This window comes from Dermacentor variabilis, chromosome 1, assembly GCF_050947875.1.
Source record: "Dermacentor variabilis isolate Ectoservices chromosome 1, ASM5094787v1, whole genome shotgun sequence".
In the NCBI taxonomy this organism is placed as follows: Eukaryota; Metazoa; Arthropoda; class Arachnida; order Ixodida; family Ixodidae; genus Dermacentor; species Dermacentor variabilis.
In genome coordinates this window covers 67,350,773-67,378,005 of record NC_134568.1, presented here as the reverse complement: position 1 = coordinate 67,378,005, position 27,233 = coordinate 67,350,773, and the positions used below count along the sequence as shown (strand labels likewise).

Here is a 27,233-nt window from a genome sequence, read left to right as displayed (position 1 = left end):
TTTGCAATAAAATTGTTTATGGTTTTACTTGCTTTGGTATGCCCGCGACTCTTGTCCGCTGGTACCAACTTTAGCTTTAGCCAGGTGAACTGCCATTTCTGACTTCGTTTTCTAAAAGTAATGCATAATTTTGGCCACAGAAGTCACCTGTCTGCAACATGAAGCTATGTAAGAAACCTTTGCTGTTATCGTGCCATTTTACGAGCGCTTCTTGTTGGTAATATCGATCAGGGACATTCATCAAAGAAAACAATACTGTCACGTGGTAGTGACGGTTGAGAACACAGCAAAAAAACTGTGAATGGTGAAAATTAACTTTTATTGGGTGAACCTGTGCCCAGAAAAACAGGCTACACTCAATGCTCAACAAAAGCGGCGAATGGCAGCTGTCCTCTGCGGCTCAGGGTGTACTCCAGATTTCCTGATGACGTGGCCTAGAAACAGGAGCTCATCGGAAGCGAAGCGGCACTTTTCCGGCTTCAGAGTGAGCCCTGAGGACTTGATGGCCTCTAATACTGTCGCAAGCCGCGCCTAAGGTGATCGTCGAAATTTCTGGTGAAGACAACGATGTCATCCAAGTAAACAAGACATGTCTGCCATTTCAATCCTGCTAACACTGTGTCCGTGACACGCTGAAACGTTGCAGGCGCCGAGCATGGTCCGAATGGCATGACCTTGAACTCGTAGTGGCCGTCTGGCGTGATGAAGGCGGTCTTTTCGCGATCTCTCTCGTCGACTTCTATTTGCCAGTAGCCAGACTTGAGGTCCATCGACGAGAAGTATTTAGCGTTGCAGAGCCGATCCAATGCATCGTCTATCCGTGGAAGGGGTATACGTCCTTCTTCGTGATCTTATTCAGTCGACGATAATCGACGCAGAAACGTAGGGTTCCGTCCATTTTCTTCACCAGGACTACAGGAGGTGCCCACGGACTTTTCGACGGCTGGATGATGTCGCGCAGCATTTCGTCGAATTGATGCCTAATATCTTCACATTCTTGCGTCAAAAGTCGGTAAGGGCTCTGGCGGAGTGGTTGAGCGCACTCTTCGGTTATTATGCGATGCTTTTTAACTGGTGTTTGTCGAATCCTCGATGACGTCGAAAAGCAGTCTTTGTATCGTCGGAGAAGACTTCTGAGCTGTTGCTGCTTACTCATGGTGAGACCTGGATTTACGTCGAAGTCTGGTTCGGGAACTATGGTCGTCGGGGTAGATGCGGCAGAATCCGAGAGGACAAACGCATTACTGGTTTCCAGAAGTTCCTCGATGTACGCGATCGTCGTGCCCTTGTTGATGTGTTTGAACTGGCTGAAGTTTGTCAACAACACTTTCGTTTTTCCTCCGTGCAGTCGAGTGATCCCTCTTGCGTTGCAAATTTCACGGTCTAGCAATAGGCGTTGGTCACCCTCGATGACGCCTTCTACGTCGGCAGGTGTTTTGGTGCCGACGGAAATGACAATGCTGGAGTGGGGCAGGATTCTGACTTGACCATCGAACATGCTCAAGGCATGGTGGCTACGAGAGCTTGGCGGTGTCACTTATCTTCCGACAGGGTTATCGACTTCGACTTCAGGTCGATGACTGCGTCGTGTTGGTTTAGGAAGTCCATGCCAAGAATGACGTTGCGTGAACATTGTCGGAGGATAACGAAGGTGGCAGGGTAAGTCCGGTCATGAACGGTAATTCTTGCCGTGCAGATTCCAGTCAGTGTGATGAGGTGTCCTCCAGCGGTCCGAATTTGAGGGCCTTCCCATGCAGTCTTAACTTTCTTCAACTGGGCGGTGATGGGTCCACTCATGACGGAGTAATCGGCTCCTGTGTCTACTAAGGCGGTGACTTCGTGGCCGTCGAGAAGCACGTTGAGGTCGGTGGTTCTTTGTCTTGCGTTACAGTTAGGTCTTGGCGTCGGATCACGGCTGCGTCGCGTTGGCCTATGGCTGGTGCCACGTACCAGCAGCAACCGCATCTCCATGGGTTGCTGCTTTTAGTTTTCCGGATATGGGCTCGCAGAGTGGCCCTGGGCTGGGCCATTCTATGGCCGGCGCTGCGGCGACAGGTAGCGGCCTGATGATGGTGAACGGGACAGTCGTCGAGGGCTCCACTGAGTGGCGGCGAGGTAGTCGGCGATATCGCGAGGTCGTTCACCAAGCTGTGGTCTCGGCGCGTTAACGGCGAACCCTTGGAGTCCCATCTCCCGGGATGGTATCGACTGTAGATGTGCCCGGCTTCTCCGCAGTGATCGCAAAGCGGACAGGCTGAGGCTGCGGCGATTCAGGGGCTACTCCGAGCTGTTGTTGGAGCTCCTCGCGGACGGCATCGGCAAGTTAAGCCACTTGAGGCAGTGATGAAGGGAACAGCATCTGTAGCTCCTACCGTACGACCGCTCGGATAGTCTCGCGCAGATCGTCGGTGGCAAGTGACTGAACTCCGGCTTAGTTTGTCGAGTTCGTGCGGCGGTTCAATTGCCGGTTACACTATTCCAGTGTCTTCTCTATGCTGGTGGCCTCGTGAAGAAACTTGTTGGCGGTCTTCGGTGGGCTCCGTACCATTCCGGCGAAAAGTTCCTCTTTTACACCACGCATCAGTAGGCGGACTTTCTTCTCATCGGACATTCCCCAGTCAGCGTGGCGGAATAAGCGGCTCATTTCTTCTGTAAAAATCGCGGTGGTCTCATTAGGCAGCTGCACTCGGGTTTCTAGTAGTGCTTGGGCTCGTTCTCGGTGTACGGCGCTTGTGAATCTCTAGGAAGCCGCTTCGGAACAGGTCCTACGTCGTTAAGGCGGCTTCTCGGTTCTCGAACCACATCCTGGCAGCGTCTTCCAATGCGAAAAAGACATGTCGAAGTATGTCGTCGCTGTTCCAGCTGTTAAATGCAGCGACCCTCTCATATGTCTCAAGCCAGGTTTCCGGCCGGGTCTTCGAAAGTTGAACCGTGGAATGTTGGAGGCTCCCTGGGTTGCTGCAGCACGATGGGGGATGCTGGGGCTGCCATTGGGGTTGACTTGGCGACGATCTTCCTGGTCGCCTCAGGCAAAAGTCCATGCTCCGAAGGCAGCCTTTGCAGCCTGCGGCTACCTCGCTGGTTCTTGGCGACGTTGGTGTTGTCTTCCGCGTTTGGGCTTGGTTCATGGCTTTGTGGGGGCATCCGGTACATGAACGCAAAGCACCAGATGCCACGTGGTAGTGACGGTTGAGGACACAGCAAGAAAACTGTGAATGGCGAAACTAACTTTTATTGGGCGAACCTGTGTCCAGAAAAACAGGCTACACTCAATGCTCAATGAAAGCGGCGAACACAGTCGGCGATAGTCGAAAATCTGATCGGCAAGTCAATTAAGCACGTCGGCTTTTATACATAAGTCGTCGACTGTTCCAGAGTAATCGCTGGGACCCGCGTGCCTTCCACAAAGTTCTACATTATTCGCGTTGCGCACACATGTAATCAGATTACACAACGTTCGGTCACAGACAGTGGATGGAACCATTGATAACATTCCAGAAACTTCCAATACCTGCAGGTGCGTCCTGCGCTGTGCGATAACTTTTGTTAGGCGGTGAAACGTGGTCACCTGATAAAGATAGGCAAGTACATGTGTCAATATTATAGTTAAATTAACCAGGTTTATTAACTGCATGGTGGGGAGAAATGCAGATGACCAATGCACTTCTGCATAAATCTAAGAGTACATAGACATATATGTCTACAACATATATGTAAGAGAATAAAATATCAAGTATTCTAAATGCAGTGATTAAAAAAGTGAGGACTCCTTACTGGAATAAGCTTGTCTTGGAAATCACGGGATCTTTTAAAAGCTGCACCAGCCCCATGTGAACCAGTTGACCTTCCGAGAAAAGTAATCAAAATAATTGTTGAGTGTTAATATGAACAGCAGTGTTAGGGAAAAGATATTTTCTATGTAGTACTTTGACTTAATCGAGGATACCGGAAGTCTTTACCAATGTTGTCTCTGTGGCTTATCTGGCGATCTCCTTCAATGTGCCAGCAAGCAAATGAAGTAAAACATATAGTCTAATTGAATGGCGTTTGCTATTCAGAGCGTGTTCGACTTCAGAGTTCTCTATTCAAAATTATCGAATAGCTGTTTTCGTTCGAATGTAACGTATAACACCACTTTTCGGAGGTTTGGGAAGTCTCAGAATTCTTGGCGGTGAGGGGCCGATGCAAGTGAGGACTCTTATTCCAAATGATTTGGCTGCTAGAGAGTTGTGGCTGTTGAGAGTATTAAGGCGCGGGTGCTGTTTGGTTCTGCTGAACAAGCTCCTAGCTGTCATTCAGTATAAACGCCCCGTTTTGGTGCGGCCTGTAAGTTTGCTAACTTGATTCAGGCAAGAAAAACATTTCTAATTTATTTTTTGCACTCTTACCACCTCTGCAACCCATTAGAACAGGATACCCAACGTGGTACCTCACTTCTTCAATGAATGCAGCAGATCTACAAATATATACGTGTATGTGAGACGTTTGTTTAATTGCTTCATTATTGTCCTTATGATAGTGCATCGGATAACTGAATGCAGCCGTTTATAATAATGAAGCTGCTTAGTTGAGGGGACGTACAGTTGGGATGGCATATACATATAGGTATGAAATATGAGGTAAGCATAACATGTTTTTCTCAGAAATCAGACTCGAGAATAATTTATTTCATTTACACCCCTAGAAAAAAAGGAAGGACGTAGCTATATCCTTATTTTTCTTTTCTTTTTTTTAATTAAACAAATTCTGCCGTTTTATGTCTGGCGATGCGATTATGAGGCACCCTGTTCAGTTCTCACCACCTGGGATTCTCTGACTTTCACTTGCACAGAAGTACAGGAGTGTTTTTTCCATTTAGTTCCCAATGCACTGGAGTTTTTTTTTTTTTTCTATAACATTACTTCCCGTAAATCTGAGTACAGGGCACCAGATGGTGCAGATATTATTTGTTTGAAGCAGCAAGCAGGAAGTTTACATGTGTTTTTCCATCTGCATTTCACAGGGCCTACTGCTGGAAAACTATATGCGCAAAAATACACACAAGAGATGCATGCTGCTTGAAGAACGAGAAAAAAAAAATTTTTCTCCTAAGGGCACCATACAATAACATAGTAGAATGAAAGCCGACACTGCAGCTGCATTGCACGCGCAATCACCGAGTGTCATTAACAAAATAAAATGAAATAAAGAAGAGAAAAAAAGCATCTATTTCTAAGGCATAAATACATGTCATATGCAATTATGAACACTGTTTGAGCTGTCTGAACTCATATACCAGCGCGCAAAGTTGTACAAATGACCCTTACGACAAGTATCACCAGCAGTTTCCAACGGCGCGGCCTTGATGCGGCCCAATTCACTTTGATCGCGGCGCCGCCACAGTATTTTTAGTCGTTGTGTGCCTCACTGCAAAGCATGCTCCGCCCCAGCAGCTTGTCCCGCTCTACCGTATTTTAGTACACTCTAGTTGTGGCGTCATGCAAACTGGGACTCGTGTTGTGCCGAAGCTTGGACAAAATCGGGTGCTCAGCATAAAAGAAAAATTGGACATCATTTGTGCTATCCAACGTGCCACGAAGTCGGCGCTGGCATGCGAGAGGGCTCTACCGTTGACTATGGTGTGTGGCATTTGGAAAACGAAGGAGAAGATGCTTAGCAGTGCTGCTGGGACAGCGAAAAGATGTCGGCTACTAGGTTCAACTTGTTGAGGTTCAACTTTTCGCCATCATTGCCTCTGTTATTGCCGAAGTGTCGCCTAACGACAGTGATGAGGATGACGCGGAAAGTGACAGCACGCGTGATTCAGGCCCGACAGTAGCAGAAGCTGTGCGTTATGTCAGCCTCATGTGGTGTTTGCTACGAAAAGGGGCTGGTGGAAAAGCAGGCTTGCAGCATAAGGGAGTTTGAGGCCGCTGTTGTCACTGCTAGGCCACCGCAGCATCAAACGAAAATAACAGACTATTCTCGTACAAAATGAATAAATACTGCATGTTTTTTGCCCTTTCGTTGCACTCTTTCTGAGTTTTGTTTTTGACATGTAAGTGGACGATCTCACACTATTTCGGTTAAGCAGTACTACCGTTTAGTACATACTTTTTCCAAGCTCCGGCCCACTACGGTTTAACGAGGTTTCACTGTAATAAAATGGACATTAAAGTGAAGTATTAAGTTGAGCACTATTTGCAGGGTATACTTCCACAATATCAGATAGGTCAGACTTGCTCTGAACTAGGATTTGTAATCTAGTGAAGGTATGAAAAGGGGTTGGCGGCGACACTTTCAGGAAGTTGCTGCACCATCTCCTTGCGACGTCATCAGTTCGAGCATTCAAGTGTCCACTATCACTCGAATGTACAGATCCATTGCAATGGCAAAATCTAAATGGTGCAAAGCTTATTTGACATTTAAGGCTTCTGTACCCATTTGTCAGTAGCACAGACCAATTCTGGGTGATTGGCCAAAAATGGGCACATATCCAGTTACTGAAGTTGTTGCCTTGTGAAGGTAGCAGTCAGCGGCAAGTTGTCAACTGGGTAATACAACAGCAAGCAGCAGCCAGAACCTACAAAGTAGGGGAAAGAGGCAAATAAAGCTTTGCTGTAACTACATAAATACGACCCTGCATTACCATCGGTGAAATTTCCCGATTTGTCCACCACAGTGGCTGGAGTGGGAAGACTGGAAGGATGCAGGCCAGGTCTCCCCCTCACTTCTTGCTGTTCCTCATTTTTGCTGCAGCAACAGGCAGAATGGTTGAAAATTAAATGAAAAAAAAAAAAAGAGATAAGATTAATTGCTTGGCGGTTGCAGGTTGCGGGCATATCCTTGATCTCACCAGGCTGCTTGTATCAGAGAACATTTATGCTCGCAGTGGTGCTCCACTGACTGTCCTGTAAATTCACTTTCACTGAAGCTTTTTGGTTAAAACAGACTTCCTGAAAAAAAAAGTAGGTATGCATACTTTTTTGTCCGGTTCTAATTGAAAACGGTGCAGTCTATTTATACGGTACCATTCTGAGGCTGCAGTACTAATTGCAGTGGTGAATTGGGCAACTTGAAGTGGTACTCTAAAACAGTACCAAAATGATATGACCAAGAAACACATGGCATTTAGCCACCTGGCTGAAAATGAAACTACCACAGGCCATTTCAACTGGCAGGCAGTACTTATCAATACCATGGAAAATATCTTGTCATCTCGACTGATACTACAGTATCTTCATACATTCCATACAGTCTATGCCACATGTACAATGTGTGCTGCTGCTTTGTACATGTGGTGATTCGCCGAAGGTATAGTACACTGAGGCCATTGCACCAACATTATGTACATAACGCATGAACCTTATTATTTTGCTTTATAGGGGAAAACAAATTATAATAGGGGCCTTGATACGTCGGTATATTTTTTATTCTGGTTAGTGTTTGTTAGTTATAACTGACTGTGTTTGCCCTTCAATTGATAAAATTTTGTCAAACCTTGATCGAAAAGGCTTATCTTGTTTAGTAGGTTTAGTTTAGTTAGCTGATAATGTTCCGACAGCATCTTTACCCTGTCGAACTGTTCCACAAATCTAGTCTTTTGGACGAGAATGTGCAATTCCATGGCAGAGATGATACTACAGTGTAATTACTTATATTATTTTAATAGATATGCGAAATTGATCGAGACCACTAGTTTGTTCATATGCATATAATGTAGATCATTAAACTGTGTTTGAATTATTAAAGCTCTACATCAGCGGGTGTAATTGGAATCTGAAATACTAATACTACATCATTTATCTCTGCTGCTGGTGAGCAGTTACTGCTATTTTGTTTCTGTCAACAAACACCCTCATTCCCTGAGCCTGTGGAGATGGGTTTGCACACGGCTTACCCGATGAGTGACGGTCAGGAAAGGGCACTACGCACCTCCGCTCCGCAACACACAAAGGCGTTACGGCAAGGTTTATCAACTCTCTGATACGATGCAGAGAAGGCTTTCGAGTCATATCACCAACAAGTACGGGTTTATTCACCCAAGATAAAGCACAGTGCGACAGTTGCAGCACCTATGGGCAAAAGCTGACTACAAGACTGCTTGAGTACGTGCAGCTGCTGCACCAGGGCTAACCGGGTAGTGGTCCACCAAGTGTGAGAATGAGAATTCGCGGAAGCAAAGGTCCCATCTAACCACCTCATTGCAGGCCTGTGAGAATTTGCTGCATCGATGAAGAGCTCGGGGAAGAAAGCTTGGGTGAAGAGGGCGCCCGGGGGCCGCCACTCGGGAGGCCAACCAGAGCGCATGCAGGTGACACTTGGTCACGCGGTGACTTGACCGCAGAAGAAAGAAGCACAGTTTGCGCATGAAATTACCTCCAGCGCATTAGCAGTGTCCACCATATTGCCGTTACTGTAGCGGTTCCCGGAGATCGAGCTAAGCACAAAGCACGATCTGGTGGACAAGGTGCAGGAAGGCACCTGTTCCCCACAAGCCTTAGTCCTGTATGAAACTTATGAACATAGTTTTTTTGCTGTGTTTAAACAGTAGCTTCTCAGTTGGTTCCAGTTATGTTCAAAAGTGTATTTCTCAATCATCAAGAGGACAAAGGCTAGAGTTGCTTTAAAGTTTGGTGTCACAAGACACATGCTGTCAATGATGTAAAGGAGGGCTGGCAGAAAACTTTTGTCTTATTCTTATTTTTGTTTACTTGATAGCTGTCGACCCAGTAGTGTTTACAAAAGTATGGAGCCTCAATTCCTTGAAAGGGCAACAAATACAGTAGAAACCCTGAAATACATTTTCTGCGAGACTGCTAGAAAAATATGTAATAGCAAGGAAATGTATTACGCAAACATGCTGTTAAAATGATGAGAACGAGCTCTTAAATAAGCTATATTTTAAAGGAAAGACAGTATGAATGCCAGCAGCCAATTCGAATTTGACGGGGACTGTCTAAAAGTAATAATAATCGGGAGACCGAACTATCAGACTCAGCTGAAAAGGTGTGTCATATTCTCAGATTATCACTTTCAGGTATACATTTACTTTCGCCAGATTTCGCATGACTAGTGTCAGATGCATCGGAAGCTTGCGAATGCATGCAAAGTACCTTGATCGGCCAGCTGCGCTGCGATTTTGCATGTATTCGCGGAATTTCATGCTTGAAAAAACACTTTTATGTAGCAGGTATTGAGCAACAAAAAGGTGTATTGGGAGTTTTTCATGTTGCTTTGCAATTTTCTCATTGACACTTTCTTCTAATTATAATATTTGAGAAGTTGAATAATTAACTCTGGTATCATAAAAGATGTGGACGTGCTCGGCAAGGTGCGCTGCAGTGACCATAGGATGGTAAGAACTCGAATTAGCCTAGACTTGAGGAGGGAATGGAAGAAACTGGTACATAAGAAGCCGATCAATCAGTTAGCAGTAAGAGGGAAAATAGAGGGATTCCGGATCAAGCTACAGAACAGGTATTCGGCTTTAACTCAGGAAGAGGACCTTAGTATTGAAACAATGAACGACAACCTTATGGGCATCATTAAGGAGTGTGCAATAGAAGTTGGTGGTAACTCCGTTAGACAGGATACCAGTAAGCTATTGCAGGAGACGAAAGATCTGATCAAGAAACGCCAATGTATGAAAACATCTAACCCTACAGCTAGAATCGAACTGGCAGAACTTTCGAAGTTAATCAACAAGCGTAAGACAGCTGACATAAGGAACTATAATATGGATAGAATTGAACATGCTCTCAGGAACGGAGGAAGCCTAAAAGCAGTGAAGAAACTAGGAATAGGCAAGAATCAGATGTATGCATTAAGATCTAGACAAAGCCGGCAATAGCATTACTAATATGGATGAGATAGTTCAAGTGGCTGAGGAGTTCTATAGAGATTTATACAGTACCAGTGGCACCCACGACTATAATGGAAGAGAGAATAGTCTAGAGGAATTCGAAATCCCACAAGTAACGCCGGAAGAAGTAAAGAAAGCTTTGGGAGCTATGCAAAGGGGGAAGGCAGCTGGGGAGTATCACGTAACAGCAGATTTGTTGAAGGATGGTGGGCAGATTTTTCTAGAAAAACTGCATGGCCACCCTGCACACGCAATGCCTCATGACCTCGAGCATACCGGAATCTTGGAAGAACGCTAGCATAAACCTAATCCATAAGAAAGGGGATGCCAAAGACTTGAAAAATTATAGACCGATCAGCTTACTGTCTGTTGCCTACAAAGTATTTACTAAGGTAACTGCAAATAGAATCAGGAACACCTTAGACAACCAAAGGACCAGGCAGGATTCCGTATAGGCTGCTCAACAATATACCATATTCACACTATCAATCAGGTGATAGAGAAATGTGCGGAATATGACCAACCCTTATATATAGCTTTCATTTATTACGAGACAGTGTTTGATTCAGTCGAAATCTCAGTAGTCATGGAGTCATTACGGAATCAGGGTGTAGACGAGCCATATGTAAAAATACTGAAAGATATCTACAGTGGCTCCACAGCCACCGTAGTCCTCCATAAAGAAAGCAACAGAATCCCTATAAAGAAAGGCGTCAGGCAGGGAGGTACAATCTCTCTAATGCTATTCACAGCGTGTTTACAGGAGGTATTCAGAGACCTAGATTGGGAAGAATTGAGGATAAGAGGTAATGGAGAATACCTTAGTAACTTGAGATTCGTTGATGATATTGCCTTGCTTAGTAACTCAGGGGACCAATTGCAAGGCATGCTCACTGACCTGGAGAGGCAAAGCAGAAGGGTGGGTCCAAAAATTAATCTGCAGAAAACTAAAGTAATGTTTAACAGTCTCAGAATAGAACAGCAGTTTACGATAGGTAGCGAGGCACTGGAAGTGGTAAGGGAATACATCTACTTAGGGCAGGTAGTGATGGCAGATCCGGATCATGAGTCTGAAATAATCAGAAGAATAAGAATGGGCTGCGGTGCGTTTGGCAGGCATTCTCAGATCATGAACAGCAGGTTGCCATTATCCCTCAAGAGAAAAGTGTATAACAGCTGTGTCTTACCAGTACTCATGTATGGGGCAGAAACCTGGAGGCTTATGAAAAGGGTTCTACTTAAATTGAGGACGACGCAATGAGCTATGGAAGGAAGAATGATGGGTGTAATGTTAAGGGATAAGAAAAGAGCAGATTGGGGGAGGAAAAAAACACGAGTTAATGACATCTTAGTTGAAATCGAGAAAAAGAAATGGGCATGGGCAGGACATGTAATGAGAAGGGAAAATAACCGATGGTCATTAACGGTTATGGACTGGATTCCAAGGGAAGGGAAGTGTAGCAGGGGCGGCAGAAAGTTATGTGGGCGGTTGAGATTAAAAAGTTTGCAGCGACGACATGGCCACAATTTCTACATGACCGGGGTAGATGGAGAAGTATGGGAGAGGCCTTTGCGCTGCAGTGGGCATAACCAGGCTGATGACGATGATGATGAATAATTAATTAAGACTAATTATGTAATTAGACGGAATGAAAAAAATAATCTGGGTAGTACCTCCAAGTGACGGCAAACATTACCTTGGTTCTGTCCAGCTACGTGGCATTTGTATATTGTTAAGGTTTGGCTCAAGTTACGGGAGACACCCTATATAATTGGGCATATATTGTTTTAGACACAGTTTGAAGTCCCAATAATTCTTAAGTAACATAAGTTGAATGTGTTGGGATAATACATGGAAAGCAGGAAATGAGTGGCATAAATTATGTGAGAATTATTATGTGTACAAGGTGTGCAACTTCAGCCATATGTAAGTGTTAATTTTTCTTGGTAATGTGGGCTGATAGGTCTGCATTAGTCACTTTGTTTCAGTCATTCAAAGGCATTGTGCATCTGGCTTGTGTTGACATTTCACTTCATGCAGCGGCGTTTCAGGGTCCTCTATATAGACTATGGCAACCGAAGCACTGTGCTTTGCTCCTATCTGCGACCACTGCCTCCCGAGCTTGCAAGCCTTCCAGCCTGTGCCCATCGCATGTCTCTGGCATTCGTGTGCCCCAGGAATGGCTGCAGGTGGGATCATTCTGCTACTGCAGTCTTTGTCAAGGAGACTGGCTTCGATGTTTCTCTTGTTGCTGAGAAGAAAGGTCACAGGCGCTCTGGGTAGGACACTATCACTCCTTTTATGATTGCCTACTATTATGAAACTGCCTTGTGCTTAGCTAGTGTTACATTGGGTTTCATGCTCATGGTGCTTGCAGTTTTTATATGCGTCATTATCACAATGCACAGCTTTAAGATGGTTCATCATAGAACTGGTTTGACTACAGTGTAAACTGGTTACATTGAAGCAGGCTATAGACTGTCTTATGTGCACTGTGACTGCGCTGTGCTTGTGGCCTCAAAATCTTCTGGTCATTAATTATTGCCACCAAGGTTTACTAAGGGAAAAAAAGTTTTTTCCCCCTAGCTGACTACTTATAGTCACATGTGCATGATGTGTTCATATACAGGTTGTCCCACATAACTTGAGCCAAAATTTTTAAGATGAAAGGCACTCCGGACGCAAGTTGAACCGAATGCATAATGTTGGCACTGGTCTAGAGTTACTCTGGCTATTTTTTTTTTCCCCTTAACTAATGGATTAGTTATGTTTAATTAATCAACTTTTTAGGTATTGGCTTCAGACCCCAATTGTGAAATGCAAAGTTTGCCCTGGTGTAGAATTAAGATTGTTTGCTGTTAATTGTGTTTCGTGTAAAGAAATTAGTTCCACTAACGATTACAATAACCTCAACACTAGTCTGGTCAATACACATTAATGCTGTGAATGACCCTTAACACGAGCAAATGTGTCTGCGTTCCAGTAACTCGCAAAAAAAAAATTTACTGTCATATACCTACATATTAGGGTCTTCACCATTACAAGGAGTAAGTTGCTATAACTATCTCGGTGTGACACTCACTTCAGACCTGTCTTGGAATCTTCATCTTGATAATGTTTGCTCATGTGCCTTCCGCAAGCTTTGTGTCCTTAAACATAAACTTAAAACTGCTCCCACTAATGTTAAGCTCCTCTGCAATACTGCTCTTGTGCGGCCAAGACTGGAATATGTGTGCATTATATGGGATCCTCATACTAAGCGCAACATTGATAGTCTTGAACGTATTCATAGAAAGGTCGTAAGGATAATTTTTAATAAATTTTCCACATTAGCCTCACCTTCTGATTTAATGCAAGCAAATGGCATTCCCCTATTACAGGTACGAAGACAAAAATTTAGCTTAGAATTTCTTTCCCAACTCTTGGAAATCAAACTAGCAGTAGATGCATCAACATATTTGTCACCCTTAACTAGCAGGCCCACCCGACACCACAGTGAAAATGCGCTAACCCCACATTTTGCTTGCACAGACCTATTTAAGTTTTCTTATTTCTCGAGAACCATTAGTGAATGGAACTTCCTTACCAAAGCATGTGATAAAACTGTGAAGTAACCTTTCTGAGCCTATATTATTGTTGCTTTTTTTTCGATGCTGTTTCTTTTGTATTTCTTTTGTATTTGTATCAACCACCCTGCTTGAACCATGAGTCCGCAGCTACTGCTTACCCGTGATGTCAGCATGCACTACCAAGACGCGCTGTCGAACGCTTCACATCACATGAGAGAGCGCACCGTGTGAGTGCAGAGCGGCTCGGGTGTGTTATTTGCGAGTGTAGTGGTCGCAGTAAGGGTTCTGCGCACTGACTTCGTTTGGTTATGGCCGCTTTAGGTAAAATAAGTTGAATAAAGAAGTGTGAAATGTTCTGTTTTAAATGAATCAACAAATATCCCCACGAAACAACGCATGTAAGATGCCACCAAGAAGACTACTATAAACTACCACCTATCTTATCTCTAGTACACTCCACCACCAACCGAACGCCAAAAGGCGCCAAAGGACGTGTTTGTTTATTCAATTTATGGCGAAAGCACCCATTGACACCATGACGCTAAAATGATGTGGGCCGGAACTACTAGATGGCGCTGTTTATTTTCCAGTTTTACTAAAACAGCCAATCAAGGCGTGCCGTTGGCAGAGACGTGGCCAAGGCGATAGTTTCGCGGAAGGCGAACGTTTCAGAATTTGGGCCCTGCTCATAGCCACTCACAGCCCAGTGCCACTCCTCAGTGTGGCCTCCGAGATGGTGCAGTCTCAGGGTCCACATCATTAGTCGCCGACACAACCACAAAGCTCACATACTGGAATCTATGCTGTAGCACAAGTACAGCCTCGTCCACTCTTAGGGTGAACACGGCTCACCGTGGCCGCGCTCCGCGGGGCGCCAGCGCGTCCGGCGCGGCGGCGCATCGAAGTGAAGCGGCGCAGGCGCACACGGACCCAGGGGAGGTACTTCGCGTCGTCTGCTACAGCGCTGGAGCGCGCCGCCTCTTGCTTTGCTGTAAAGTACACTTCGCTGCACCCAGGTGACTGAGTGCCCGAGGCGGCATTGCGGGAAGCCGCACTTCACTAACTGGAGCATTTTCCAGCTGGTTCCGTCTACAGCTTGTGAACAGCCTGCTTAATCAATATACATAAACAGAAACAAGCTTCTCACCACATAAATCACTTAGCATGTTTTTTATAAGTGATGAGGGTAAAAATACAGTCATTTCATTCGCGCTCTTTATTAGGCTGGGGCGTAGAGGAGACGCTTGATAGTCGTGTCAGGGACGTCACCTAGCCTGAGGCTGTTCTTAATTTCTCAAACGGTGGAGGTCGGCTTCGCAGCAGCCGCCGCATCAATGGTCACTCTTTGCCGGGCTTTACGGGGAGCATCCGCAATTGCTCCATGCTTCTTGTAAGCATGGACGATTCTATTTACAGTTTTCAGTGGCCTTTTTGTCATCTCCGATATAATGCGTTGAGCATAGTTTTGTAGGCATAGATCTACGATGCGGCGTCTTTCTTTTTTCAGTACCCGCGACATGGATAGTTTCCAAAGTGCACCAGGGAAATGAAATTATCCTGCACTGTTACAGCGTTTTTATCGCCGAAGTGCCATGGCAACCAGCAACCGAACAACATGCGATTCATCATGCAAGTCGACGGAAATGCGTTTAATGGAAACACCTCTGGTGTCTTTCGATTTGGCGAGTCATCCCAGAATCTAACTCCGGAGCGGCCAGTCACTCAGTTGAGTAGTCGTCGGCTGCACCACATCATCATATTAAGCTAAGATGGGGTAGCATGACCTAAGCAAAAGAAAGAGGGGGCGGGGCTCGGCGGTTGATTGGGCTGACGCTCATGGTCAGTTAAAAAGTAGACTGGCTCGACCACAGCAATCTGGCTTGGGGTGGGCTTAACTTTTACAAATGGCGAGCCCGTTTGCAGACCACTGGCATGCGGTGGGCAGACGACACCGGGCCGGCATCACGACCGCCGGTTTAAATATCTTGGCCGTGTTCTTCTAACACACGGACCGGCCACATCCCCACGACGGCAACAGCATCGCTTGTTCGCGGCAAGGGTTCCTGTGCCGTATTCATATTTGGGTTTCACCCACTCAGCCCAGCCCATCCCCACCTACCCCCTAAGAAAAAGAAATAAATTCCTCCTAATCTCCAAATTTATTCGATGCCCACCTCTATGGCGTAACTCAGATGCCATATGGCGCTTCGGGACGTATACCGCAGAATTAACAAATTATTATAAGCTAGTGAGAATATGCATATGGCCCATTCCGAGGAAGTACTGAAATGAAATAGAAGTGAATAACGACCTAATTACCCGGCAAGACGTAATTTAAGCTAGAAAACAGATATGTAGATTATAGATTTTCCACTCCAATTACCTATTCAAACCGACGGAAACAGCATTCGCATGCGGCGTGCATTGACTCCAAGGAGGAAAAAAAAAAAAAAAAAAAAACGTCGGCACCACATGTTTTACTTCACCTAATCAACGTAATCAAATAGTTGACCGACGATTCCTGTAAATGAGAATGCGACTTCTAGCGTCAGGTAGCCGTCAGAAGACCGTCACCGCTTCCGTGATTTTACCCAAACTGTGACAACAAAAATGAATTTAGTTCTTTTATAGGATGTAGGAAGATGAAAAGGAGGAGTAAATGAAATTGCCGCGAAATCAGTTGCTATACCAGGGAGAGCACTTTGCTACATCGCGTAAAACGCTCCATGCTCTCCTACCAGCGACATTAACGCGTCAATAAAAGAGTGCGAATCAGCGGATACCACTTCTTAGTTGCTGTCGAAGTAATAGTATTGCCCTGCTCAATGGTAAAATCCATGGCAAACATGGTGATGCGTGATTGAACAATCGCTCTCTAACTTTCTGCAAAATTTATAGCGGGTTTAGGTCGTTTTCTTAAGTCAATTAAGCACATTTGTTCTAGCATCAAGCCATGCGCGAAACGGCACGCTAGGCTCATCACATGATTACTCCAACCAAGAGTGCGCCTAATAGGTTTCTTGGTACGCACTACACCGACTGCTGCGAGAGTAAAATAATATGGCCCCAGCCTAATAAAAAGCGTAAAAAAAAATGATTGTATTTTTACCCTCATCACTTATAAAAAACATGCTAAGTGATTTATGTGGTGAGAAGCTTGTTTCTGTTTATGTATATTGATTAAGCAGGCTGTTCACAAGCTGTAGACGGAACCAGCTGGAAAATGCTCCAGTTAGGGAAGTGTGGCTTCCCGCAATGCTGCCTTGGGCACTCAGTCACCTGGGTGTAGCGAAGTGTACTTTACAGCAAATCAAGAGGCGACGCGCTCCAGCCCTGTAGCAGACGACGCGAAGCACCTCCCCTGGGTCCGTGTGCGCCTGCGCCGCTTCACTTTGATGCGCCGCCGCGCCGGACGCACTGGCGCCCCGCGGAGCGCGGCCACGGTGAGCCGTGTTCACCCTAAGAGTGGACGAGGCTGTACATATTACCTGTTCTAAAACGGCAGTTAATGTTGCACTCTTCGTGCCACTTAACAGCTGTAAGCTGATATCTTGTGTGAAATTTTTTATGAGTAAACGGAACTTGCACAAATACAAGCAAAATCATGATTGTACCGTGTCACTGTTCCCTCAAGAAGCAAATGTGGATATCACATCCATATTACAAAAGCAACTCATTAGGTCAGGAAAGTGAACAATAATGCTGCATGCAGCCCTATAAAATTCGTGAGGCCCATTTGCATAAAGCCTGATCACGTCGCTAACATTGCACTGCTGGGAGCGGCTCTGTGACACACATCTTGGACAGACAGCCTGTGTTCTATTGGAAAATGTCGCCTTCTACAAATCATTCAAGTCAAAAAATGAATGAAAACTTGTCAACAGTAGGTATCAACACATATGTCATCAGCAATCGGCAAAGCTCCATAGGTTCAGTTGAACCCACTTATAGCAGTGTACTGGTTTTCGCGATATACCAGTATTACAACAAGCAGCCATGGCATTATGAACTTGTCTGTGTTTTCTTTGGTAAAACGAACTGCTTACTACAATGCTCCCATGCTATGTTATTGCTTACAAGTTATTTAAATGTGGATTGGGTGTCTGAGCCGGAAGAAATAATAAAGCGAAATCCTGGAAAATTAAAAAAAGCACGTCATTACATGCCTTTGTTGCTCCCGCCTGTGTGCTTTGCCTCTCCCCCGTCCCCCTTCCACCCCTTCGAAGCACGAGTCAATGCAGTCGACTCGTGTTTCAGGGGTAGTAGGGTGATGGGAAAGAGGCATGCGAGGCCGGCGATACAATGGGTGAAACGAAGGTGCGCCATGCATGGCAGCTGGCATTTTCTTTCTTTATTTACTTTGGGCATAGACACCCAGTAGCCAGGTTTAATTCTTATAACCAATAGAAAGTCTACATTTCAGTACCTAAGTGCTGGAGGATGCAGACTTCATTGTAGCCCCTTTGCATTCTTTTGTACGCCCGGTGGTTTGCATCTCTTAATGCTCGGGCACCCTAATCTAAAGCTCTAATAACATGGCCTAGGAATATTGTATAGTGAGCAGTTTATTTTACCATAGAATATGCACAAAGGCTCATAGTGCCAGCGGCTGCTCATTGTTGCATCCGAGTATTGTTAAAAGTGGTGATGCTATAAATGAGTTCAAATGAACTTCTTTCTGTCTAAAATGTTTTGATGCTCGTCCTCTCTGTTTCTTTTTCATGCAACCCAGTTATAACAATGGACTTTTTTTTGACGCTTGAATACAGTCAATCCCATATGTATGATGCTAGTATACAAGGGTAAGTAAAAAATTATCCGCAGTGTAGCTATAAATTTTATTGCAATGCAGATAGGAAACTCACGTTAACATCATTTTTCAATGTAGTCCTCTTGCTTTTCAACGCACTTGTTCCATCGTTGCACGAGCTTCCTGATGCTCTCAGAATAGAAAGTTATCGGCTGAGCATTGAGCCATGCATGCACCACCGGGTCCTTCACTTGCTCCGAGGTGAATCGACGGCCTCTTAATGCCTCTTTGAGTGGACCGAACAAGTGGTAGTCAGAAGGGGGCAAGATCAGGAGTATACAGAGGAGGAGCCATTACTTCAAACTTGAGTTTCCCAAGCATTGCTGTAGTGTGGGTAGCAATATGTCGATGGGCATTGTCATGCAACAACACAGCACCTTTCGGCGTTTACTTTGAATTGCAGGCTTTAGCCTGTCAATAAGCATTTCATTGCAACGTGCACTGTTTATTGTTGTGCCACTCTCCTAATAATATTCCAGTACTCGGCCTACTGCGTCCCAAAAAATGGTAAGCATCAGTTTTCCTGTGGATGGTTGGGTTTTGAACTTTTCTTGCTGGGCGGTTGTGGATGTTTCCATTCCGTACTCTTCGGCTCATAATGATGGATCCATATTTCATCACCAGTGACTATTGTGTCTTCAAAAGCCGTCACCTTCCTTACCATAGCGATCCAAATGTTTTTGACAGATGTCCAGGCGCATTTGTTTATGCATCTTTGTCAGTTGTTTTGGGACCCATCTTGCAGAGACTATATGAAACCTGTGGTGACACGGCATGCGAGCGTGTTGCGTATGCGTGTCGGAAGGAACAATCGACGAGCCGCGCTCCAGGTGACGAAAGGGAAAAGTCCCCCGTTTATTGTGCTGGCCGATAATATACATTCTGGGGACGTCACGTGTCACAAGTAGCTTGGCACTCGCAGTGGTTGTCCAGCTATCTGTCGTGACGTTACACGCCGCACACAGGCAGGCAATAACAGCACATCCCTCTTTTTCAAGGACAGGAACATTCGCACATACATGGTAGAGAATATGTTATACCAGAAAAAAAAAACAGAACAGCAAACCACTCAAAGTCACGTCGTATGGATTTCTTCACCACACAAGAACATTCGAAAATACAAGACAGAGAACATATATTGTACTAGAAAAACACTGAACACTAAACACCAAAGCACTACTCATTAAAGCCCAGTCGGATGGGTTTCTTCACCAGTCTACCAAACCGTGTTACAGTGGGAGTGGGGTCACCACTGGCCACTGCGCGAGTTGGAGGCCCCGCTGAATCTGTTGCAGTCGCGCCATCTGGGCTATGAGCCAATTGTGCCGCGCTTGGCTGCTCCGCGGTTTCTGGAAATTCGTAAGTTTCCATGTGCGCCCTTTCTTTCGGGAGACGGTTAAGCATTCTCCTGTTTCGGCGGAGGCAAACGCCGTCGTCTGTTCGCACTACATATGACCGCGGTTTCGGTGCTCGTGCGAGGACTGTGGCCTTGGATTGCATGTCTGTCACCCAGACCAAGTCACCGGCTTTTAGCTCGGGAAGCCGTCTGGCCCGATGGCGTCGGTTGTAGTAGTGGCATTGCCGCCGTCTCACCGTCTGGTCTCTGGCCACGACTTTCGGGCTACTTTTTCCCGGATTTCGATGACATGGTAGCATTGGGACTCTTGTCCTCAGTCGCCTACCCATAAGTATTTCCGCAGGACTGACCCCAAGAATGCCGGGCGTCGCCCTGTAAGCCAACAATGCCAGATAAGGGTCTTTAGACTTTAGAAGGAGGTGCTTAACCGTCTGAACCATTCGCTCTACTTCCCCGTTGCCCTGCGGGTGCCTCGGACTCACGGTGACATGGCGAAACCTGTATGACATAGCGAACTGTTCAAACTCAGTCGCCACGAACTGAGGACCGTTGTCGGTCACCACGCACTCAGGGATTCCATGCCTAGAAAAAATACTTTTCAGTCTATCAATGACCGTTCCCGACTTTGTGGAAGGAAGAGTGGCTACCTCAGGGTAACGTGAAAGATAATCCACGGCGACAAGATATGCCTGGCCGTTGATTACGCACAGATCTACTCCCACTCTCTCCCAAGGAAACGATGGTGTTGCGGTTGCTATCATGGGCTCGGCCAGTTGCTGGGCATGTCGTGCGCAAACAGTGCACTGATTCACGAACTGTGCCAGATCGGTGCTCAATCCTGGCCACCAGACAGAACCTTTAGCAATATTACGACAACGCACGATACCCTGGTGCCCATCATGTAGTCTACACAGCACTTCCGTTCTTAGAGACTGTGGGATTACAAGCCTTGTTCCTTTCAACAAGAGACCATCAATTATGCTAAGGCATGCTCTATCTTGCCAGTAAGGCATGAGGAAAGAAGGAACATTCGGTTTCCTTGGCCAATTGGGTTTACACAGTCTGCGCAGGTGTTTGCAAACGGGATCATTAATTTGACATTCTCTCACTCTGGATAAAAAATTGTCCCCCGTTTCCAAGCCAAGCAAACACGCCTTAGAGTACGCTGTGATATCTGACACACTCAAGCCTTTTTCAGAATCGCTGCCTGCTACAGGGGATCGCGAGAGGGTGTCGGCCGTGACTAGCGATTTGCCGGGAACGTACTGGACCGTGAAAAGATAGCGCATAAGGCGTAGCCAGAAGCGTTGAATTCGAGGGGGCATATCATCAATGGCCATCTGGCCCAGTAAAGACACTAAAGGCTTGTGATCAGTTTCAAAGGTAACGTTTAGGCCACGGATGTACTCGTCAAATCTTTCGGCTGCCCACGTGAGCGCTAGTGCTTCTTTTTCTATCTGGGAGTATCGCCGTTCTGTGTTCGTGAGAGAACGAGACGCGAAAGCTATTGGTCTACGGTGACCGTTTTTCTGCGTTTGAAAAAGAACAGCTCTCAGTCCGAAAGAGGATGCGTCCGCTGAAAGGATGGTAGGAAGCGTTGCATCGTACATGGCCATACACTGCGCAGAACAAATGAGCTCCTTTAGCTCGTTCAGCGCTTTTGCTTGGTCACACCCCCAGACCCATTCGCTATCTTTGTGCAAAAGAGCACGCATCGGAGCGGTAGTTTGCGCCAGGTGAGGCAAAAAGCGACCTAGGTGATTGGCCATGCCGAGCAAGCTTCTCAGTTCGGTGACATTTTTCGGTGCGTTTAGATTCTTAATAGCGCTGACCTTCGCTGGATCAGGCTCAATTCCATTCTCATTCAGAATATGGCCCAGAAATCTCAGTTTATTAACGCCAAACAGGCACTTTTCTTTGTTCAGAGTCACGTTTGCGCTAGCTAGGCATGACATAACATCAGCTAAACGTTCGTCATGCTGGGCTTTCGTATTACCAAACACTAAAATGTCATCCATGACGTTGACAACGCCTGGCAGGCCACATAGGATTTCTGACATCCTTTTCTGGAAATACTCCGGAGCGGACGTAATTCCGAACGGTAGTCGGGTAAAACAGTACCTCCCGAATGGAGTCAAGAACGTAGTTAGTTCTTCAGAGTCCCTACTTAGTCGGACTTGATGGAACCCCGAGAAGGCGTCAAGCTTCGAAAACCATTTCGCACCCGCCAGAGAGCCTAATGCTTGTTCGACCGTAGGTAGCGTGAAGCGTTCACGAACGACGCACTTATTTAACTTTGTGAGGTCGACGCATACTCTCAGTTCCCCCGACTGTTTAGTTACCAGGACTATCCTGCTCACCAATCCGTGGGGCCGTCTACCTTTCTAATTATTCCCATGCGCACGAGTCTCTCGATTTCCTGCTTTAGCCTTTCCATGAGCGGAATCGGCACTCGCCGCGGAGCGGTTATGGCATGTGGAATTGCGCCCGGTTGTAGCCTGATTGTGTATTCTCCTGGAATAGTGCCTAGACTACGACTCATGCGCGGAAAAAGTGTCTCATACCGTTGCTTGTCTGCAGTTAGCGAGTCGGCAAATTTAACGATACCTAAAGCCTCTAAAGCTGGCAGCCCGAGAAGTACGTCGCGAAGAGGGCTAACGACATAGCATGTTTGTCGGACAGTCCTCTGTTTCCACGCAATCTCTGCGACAAATTTGCCTAGAACATTGAGCTTGTTCCCGCCAGCCCCCTGTAGCACCTCGTCTGCATTATCCAGGTGGGTGGGCAATCCTGGAAATGTAGAAGGTAGAACCGACACTTCTGCACCCGAATCAACTTTAGCAAAGATAGGCACAGAGTTTATCAGAACCTGCACATAGCGTGCTTTCCCGGCCGCGTCAATCGCGCCAATGAAAGTTTCCCCGGTACCATGTTCGACAGCCGAGACGCGTACCTTTCTTTGCGCTGACCCAACTTTCTTAAGGCAGGCTTTCGCAAGATGTCCTTTGTTACCACACTAGTGGCACTTGGAAGCTTTGGCTGGGCACGTCGACCTCGGGTGCGCGTCGCCGACGCAGTAGGGGCACCGTCCCTCTTTGTGCTGCGGGCGTTTCTGGTGGCCTACGGCGTCCACGATGGCACCTTGGTCCTGAAGTTCTGGCGGGCACCCGATGTGGGCACCCTCCGGTCGAAGGCTCTGCTGCTGCTGACGCACGGTTTCCTTGAGGCGAGCCTTGGCCAGCGCCGTAGCCAATGTTAGCTGCGGATCCATCTGCAAGGCCTCGGATAGTTGCATTTCCCGGAGCCCGACGACAAACCTGTCCCGGATGAGTCTCTTCTTCATATCCCCAAAGTCGCAGCGGTCTGCCAGCACGTGAAGTGCGGTTGCGAACTGATCCACCGACTCTTCTGGTCGTTGCTGGCGTCTGTGAAAGCAGGCACTTTCATAAACAATGTTCCGCTCTTTGACGAAATGACTGTCGAACCTCTGCTTGACGACATCGTAACTTTTTGCTTCATCGTCGGTCAGCTCAAATGTAGCAAAGACTTCGCGGGCTTGGCGTCCCATTGTGTAAAGTAGCGTGCGCACCTGGGCCTCTCCTGAACGTTCGTTGAGAGCTGTGGCGAAGCGGTAGTCATCGAAGTGGTCGATCCACGCCGGCCACTCTGACGTTTTGTCAAAGTCCAGCGGTGGTGGCTGCTGGAGCCCGGGGATTACCGTTGCGGGCTTGTTTGCCATTTTCTGGAAATGCCACCGTCCACAGCCTCAGCGAGATAGTTGACCACCGCCCACTTCTGACACCATGTGGTGACACGGCATGTGAGCGTGTCGCGTATGCGTGTCGGAAGGAACAGTCGACGAGCCGCGCTCCAGGTGACGAAAGGGAAAAGTCCCCCGTTTATTGTGCTGGCCGATAATATACATTCTGGGGACGTCACGTGTCACAAGTAGCTTGGCACTCGCAGTGGTTGTCCAGCTATCTGTCGTGACGTTACACGCCGCACACAGGCAGGCGATAACAGCACAAAACCCACTTATGTTGTGGGTGATTTTGTAGGCAGAACCGTGACTAATTTGCAGACGATGTACCACTTCATCAACGGTTACTCGTCTAACAGAACCATGTTACATGCATGCTCCATGTTGTCATCATTTGTGGCTGTAGATGGTCGTTCGGCTCCTTTGTCATGCATAACACTTGTGCAACCATTTTTTAATTTTGCCATCCATTCATAGACACTCCATTGCTGCAAGACACTGTCCCTATGTTATGCCTAAAGTCTTTGATGGGTTGTGGCCCCTGATACACCTTCTGACCACAAAAACTGGATCACTTGTTGTTCCTCTTTGGTGCAAACTTCTAATGGAGCGGCCATGCTCTATGTGCAACAAAAGGAAAACTAATGAAGGAATTAGGCTCGAACTTTCATAGCATGACCACGGCAGCATAACAATAGAGGTTAGCATGAACAATGTAAGAAGAGTTATGTCAACATTGTGTATATTTTTTTAATTACCCTCGTATATCGAATTATTGGGTGTGTTCAGATATGTTTGGCCGGCCATGTCCGGTGTCTATATTTAATTTAGGTTAAAAAAAGAATATTTTGCTGTCTGAGAGCCAAGAAAAATGAAATCAATTTTAATTTTTGCCAGCAAGAAGTGTCCTGACAAAGAACTCAAGAACGAAAGGTACGCACACACATTTATTTTTATATATTTTCATTCATTGCTGTTATAGACATTCATTATATACATTCGTGTTTTCATTTCGCGATATATTGAGGCAATGAATTTGAGACCAAAATCACTGCACCGACTGGCAGTGGGCCAGTGCCGTCAGCACCTTCAGAAAGGGATGGTCAGCATGGGGAGCGCTGGCATGATGAGCGGCAACAGAGCCAGCTGTGGAAGAAGACAATGACGGCGAATGCGCGAGTGGTGGCACAAGCCATTGCTGATGATGATAGTTTTTGCTCCGCACATGAAAATTTCAGAGAACCCTGCCATAAACAGCTTTGCTGTAAAAATATGGAAGTGCCCAGCGAATCAGATGTGCTTTCTGCAAATTTTGCCAAATGCGCACTTTGGTTAGCTCCCAAAGAAAAACTGTTGTGGTGACAGCTCTGAAAATAGTTTGTAGTAGACTGTGAACCAATAGCATTGATTCTAACTAATTATCACAGAGTATCAAAGCTTTGATAGTGAGAAAAAAAGTATTGACAATGGAACATTGCACAATCTTGGCCAAAGTCCAGATTTTTTTCTCCAGATCTTTAAGCACTCTTTTCAAATTTTGTCAGCTTGTTGCCATGAAAGTCATTAAAACTTCAGACCAGTATCTTTGCCCTAGTCACATTAAAGAAATCATGAGAAACACTCAAGTTTATGCTCACTGTTAAGTTAGTGGTACAAAAGACCATCCTTGATTTTCTTTCAAATTTCCCAAGTTAAGTCTATGGACTTGAAGTAATGTAATCTGGGAAGCATGTTGGGTCATTTCTTTTGTTTTGCTATTACATAGCAAAAAATATAGCCGAATAAACAGTAGCACTGCTGCGACACAGGGGCTCCATGCATGCTTGTGGTTGCAGGTTCCTTTTTTTTTCTTTTTTTTTCTTTACGAGGCCAAAATGCCCCAGGATGATAATTCGGAAAGTGAGGATTGACAAAAGACAAAACTTGGCAGTGCAAACACTGGACATGTTCTAGGACAGGTATCGCAAAATCTGTGCAAGGGTGCAGTGACAGAACAGTGGGACATTGTCACATAATTTGAAGTGCGTAATTTGATATCAGGACTTAAGCACATGTCCTGTGTGCAGTTCATTAGGAACAGAGTGGAGAAGATGCGACAACAAATTACTTAGTGGATCGCAGATTAGTACCGTAAGAACGTGCACATAATATGAGAACTTTTTCCAATTTTTAGCATCCCAAATTTCGGCCTCTGATATTTTGGTTTCGTTATTGCTGCCTGGCTAGTGTCATTCTCTTCCTTCTCTAGCATATAGGCTCTGCAACGGGGGGTGTTCGCCTAGCAGCACTAGCTCTAGGTTGCAGCGGTAGGCTTAAAACAGGTCGGTGCTATCTCGAAACGGGGAAGCAAGCACACCTTGTCGTCTTCTTCTCATCCACTAGCACCATGCCCGCTGCCCAGTGCCTTCAGTACAATCACTCCGCACCGAAAGAGTAGCCAACCTGGCGACCTAAGGGCACGAAAACACAGAAGGGTCATGGCACTGCTTGAGCCGGGAGACGTGCACAATTTCCTGGCCGCGACGACGCTGGTCGGAAGGCGCTTCCGTTGGCTCGATGAGGTAGTTGACCGCGGATGTTTTCTTCAGTACCCGATAAGGACCGTGGTACTTGGAGAGGAGCTTAGAGGAAAGGCCTGGAGGAGTAGAGGGCACCCACAACCAGACCAGCGAGCCAGGAGCAAAGCACGTAGCCGCAGTAGATGAATCATGGCGATGCTTTTGGCGCCACTGGTCCTGGGATGTCAACGAACGAGCGAGCTGGCGACATTCTTCGGCGTAAGCAGCCGCTCGAGAAACAGTCGTGCACTCCGAAGCATCTGGTCGGTAAGGCAGAATCGTGTCCATAGTGCATGAAGGTTCGTGTCCGTAAAGGAGAAAGAAAGGGGAGAACCCAGTGGTGCTTTGCGTGGCGGTATTGTAAGCGTAGGTGACGAAAGGCAGAATGCGATCCCAATTCGAGTGGTCAGATGAAGCATACATGGCCAACATGTCACCAAGGGTGCGGTTGAAACGCTCTGTCATCCCATTAGTTTGAGGATGATATGCCGTGGTGGTGCGGTGAATGATGCGACACTCCTTTAGCAATGCTGCAATGACGTCGGAGAGAAAAACGCGACCGCGGTCGCTCAGTAATTCTCTTGGTGCTCCATGGCGTAAAATCAAGTTTCGAAGGATAAAACTGGCGACATCTTTTGCTGTGGTAGATGCTAGGGCTGAAGTTTCGGCGTACCGCATGAGGTGGTCGATAGCGACAATAACCCAGCGGTTGCCACTTGGAGTGTTGGGAAGCGGACCGTATAGGTCAATGCCGACGCGGTCGAACGCGCGCGCGGGGCATGGTAAAGGTTGCAAGGGACCGGTGGCATGTTGAAGTGGCGTCTTGCGTCGTTGGCATATGAGGCAGGACCGGACGTACTGGCGAACGAAGCGGTACATACCGCGCCAGTAGTACCGAAGCTGGATGCGAGAGTATGTCTTTAAGACACCAGCGTGGCCGCATTGGGGATCGTCGTGGAACGTGGCGCAGATGTCAGGGCGCAGGTGTCGGGGTATAACAAGCAACCACTTGCGACCGCTCGAATTGTAGTTGCGGCGGTACAGCAGGTTATCCCGAATGATGAAGTGCGCGGCTTGACGACGGAGCGTCCGAGAAATTGGCGCTGGCGACTGGCTAGACAGGAAGTCAATAAGCGAAGAGATCCATGGGTCCTTGCGCTGCTCTGATGGCATGTCGGTAATGTTGAGGGCGAAGGCTCCATGTGTGGAAATAGACGAGTGGACAGGACCGGAGGGCAGGGGTGACCGGGATAGAGCGTCTGCGTCTGAATGTTTTCGGCCGGAGCGATAAACAACGCGGATGTCGTACTCTTGCAGGCGCAGTGCCCAACGGG

The 27,233-nt window shown here is 46.6% G+C and overlaps 1 protein-coding gene across 8 annotated transcripts in view; it reads left to right on the top strand.

Annotated features, from left to right (window-relative positions):
- The window catches only part of LOC142578924 (uncharacterized), a 158,397-nt gene that overhangs the window by 109,163 nt on the left and 22,001 nt on the right, over positions 1–27,233 (top strand). For 6 of the 8 annotated variants that reach the window (XM_075688674.1, XM_075688683.1, XM_075688667.1 and 3 more), the window contains 2 exons: positions 11,886–12,124; positions 24,239–24,274. The exons of 1 other annotated variant lie outside the window; for it this stretch is intronic. In XM_075688674.1, coding sequence (XP_075544789.1) covers positions 11,886–12,124; positions 24,239–24,274 — 275 coding nt within the window. The remainder of the gene's footprint in view (positions 1–11,885; positions 12,125–24,238; positions 24,275–27,233) is intronic. One more of the 8 variants, XM_075688648.1, reaches the window with a different exon arrangement.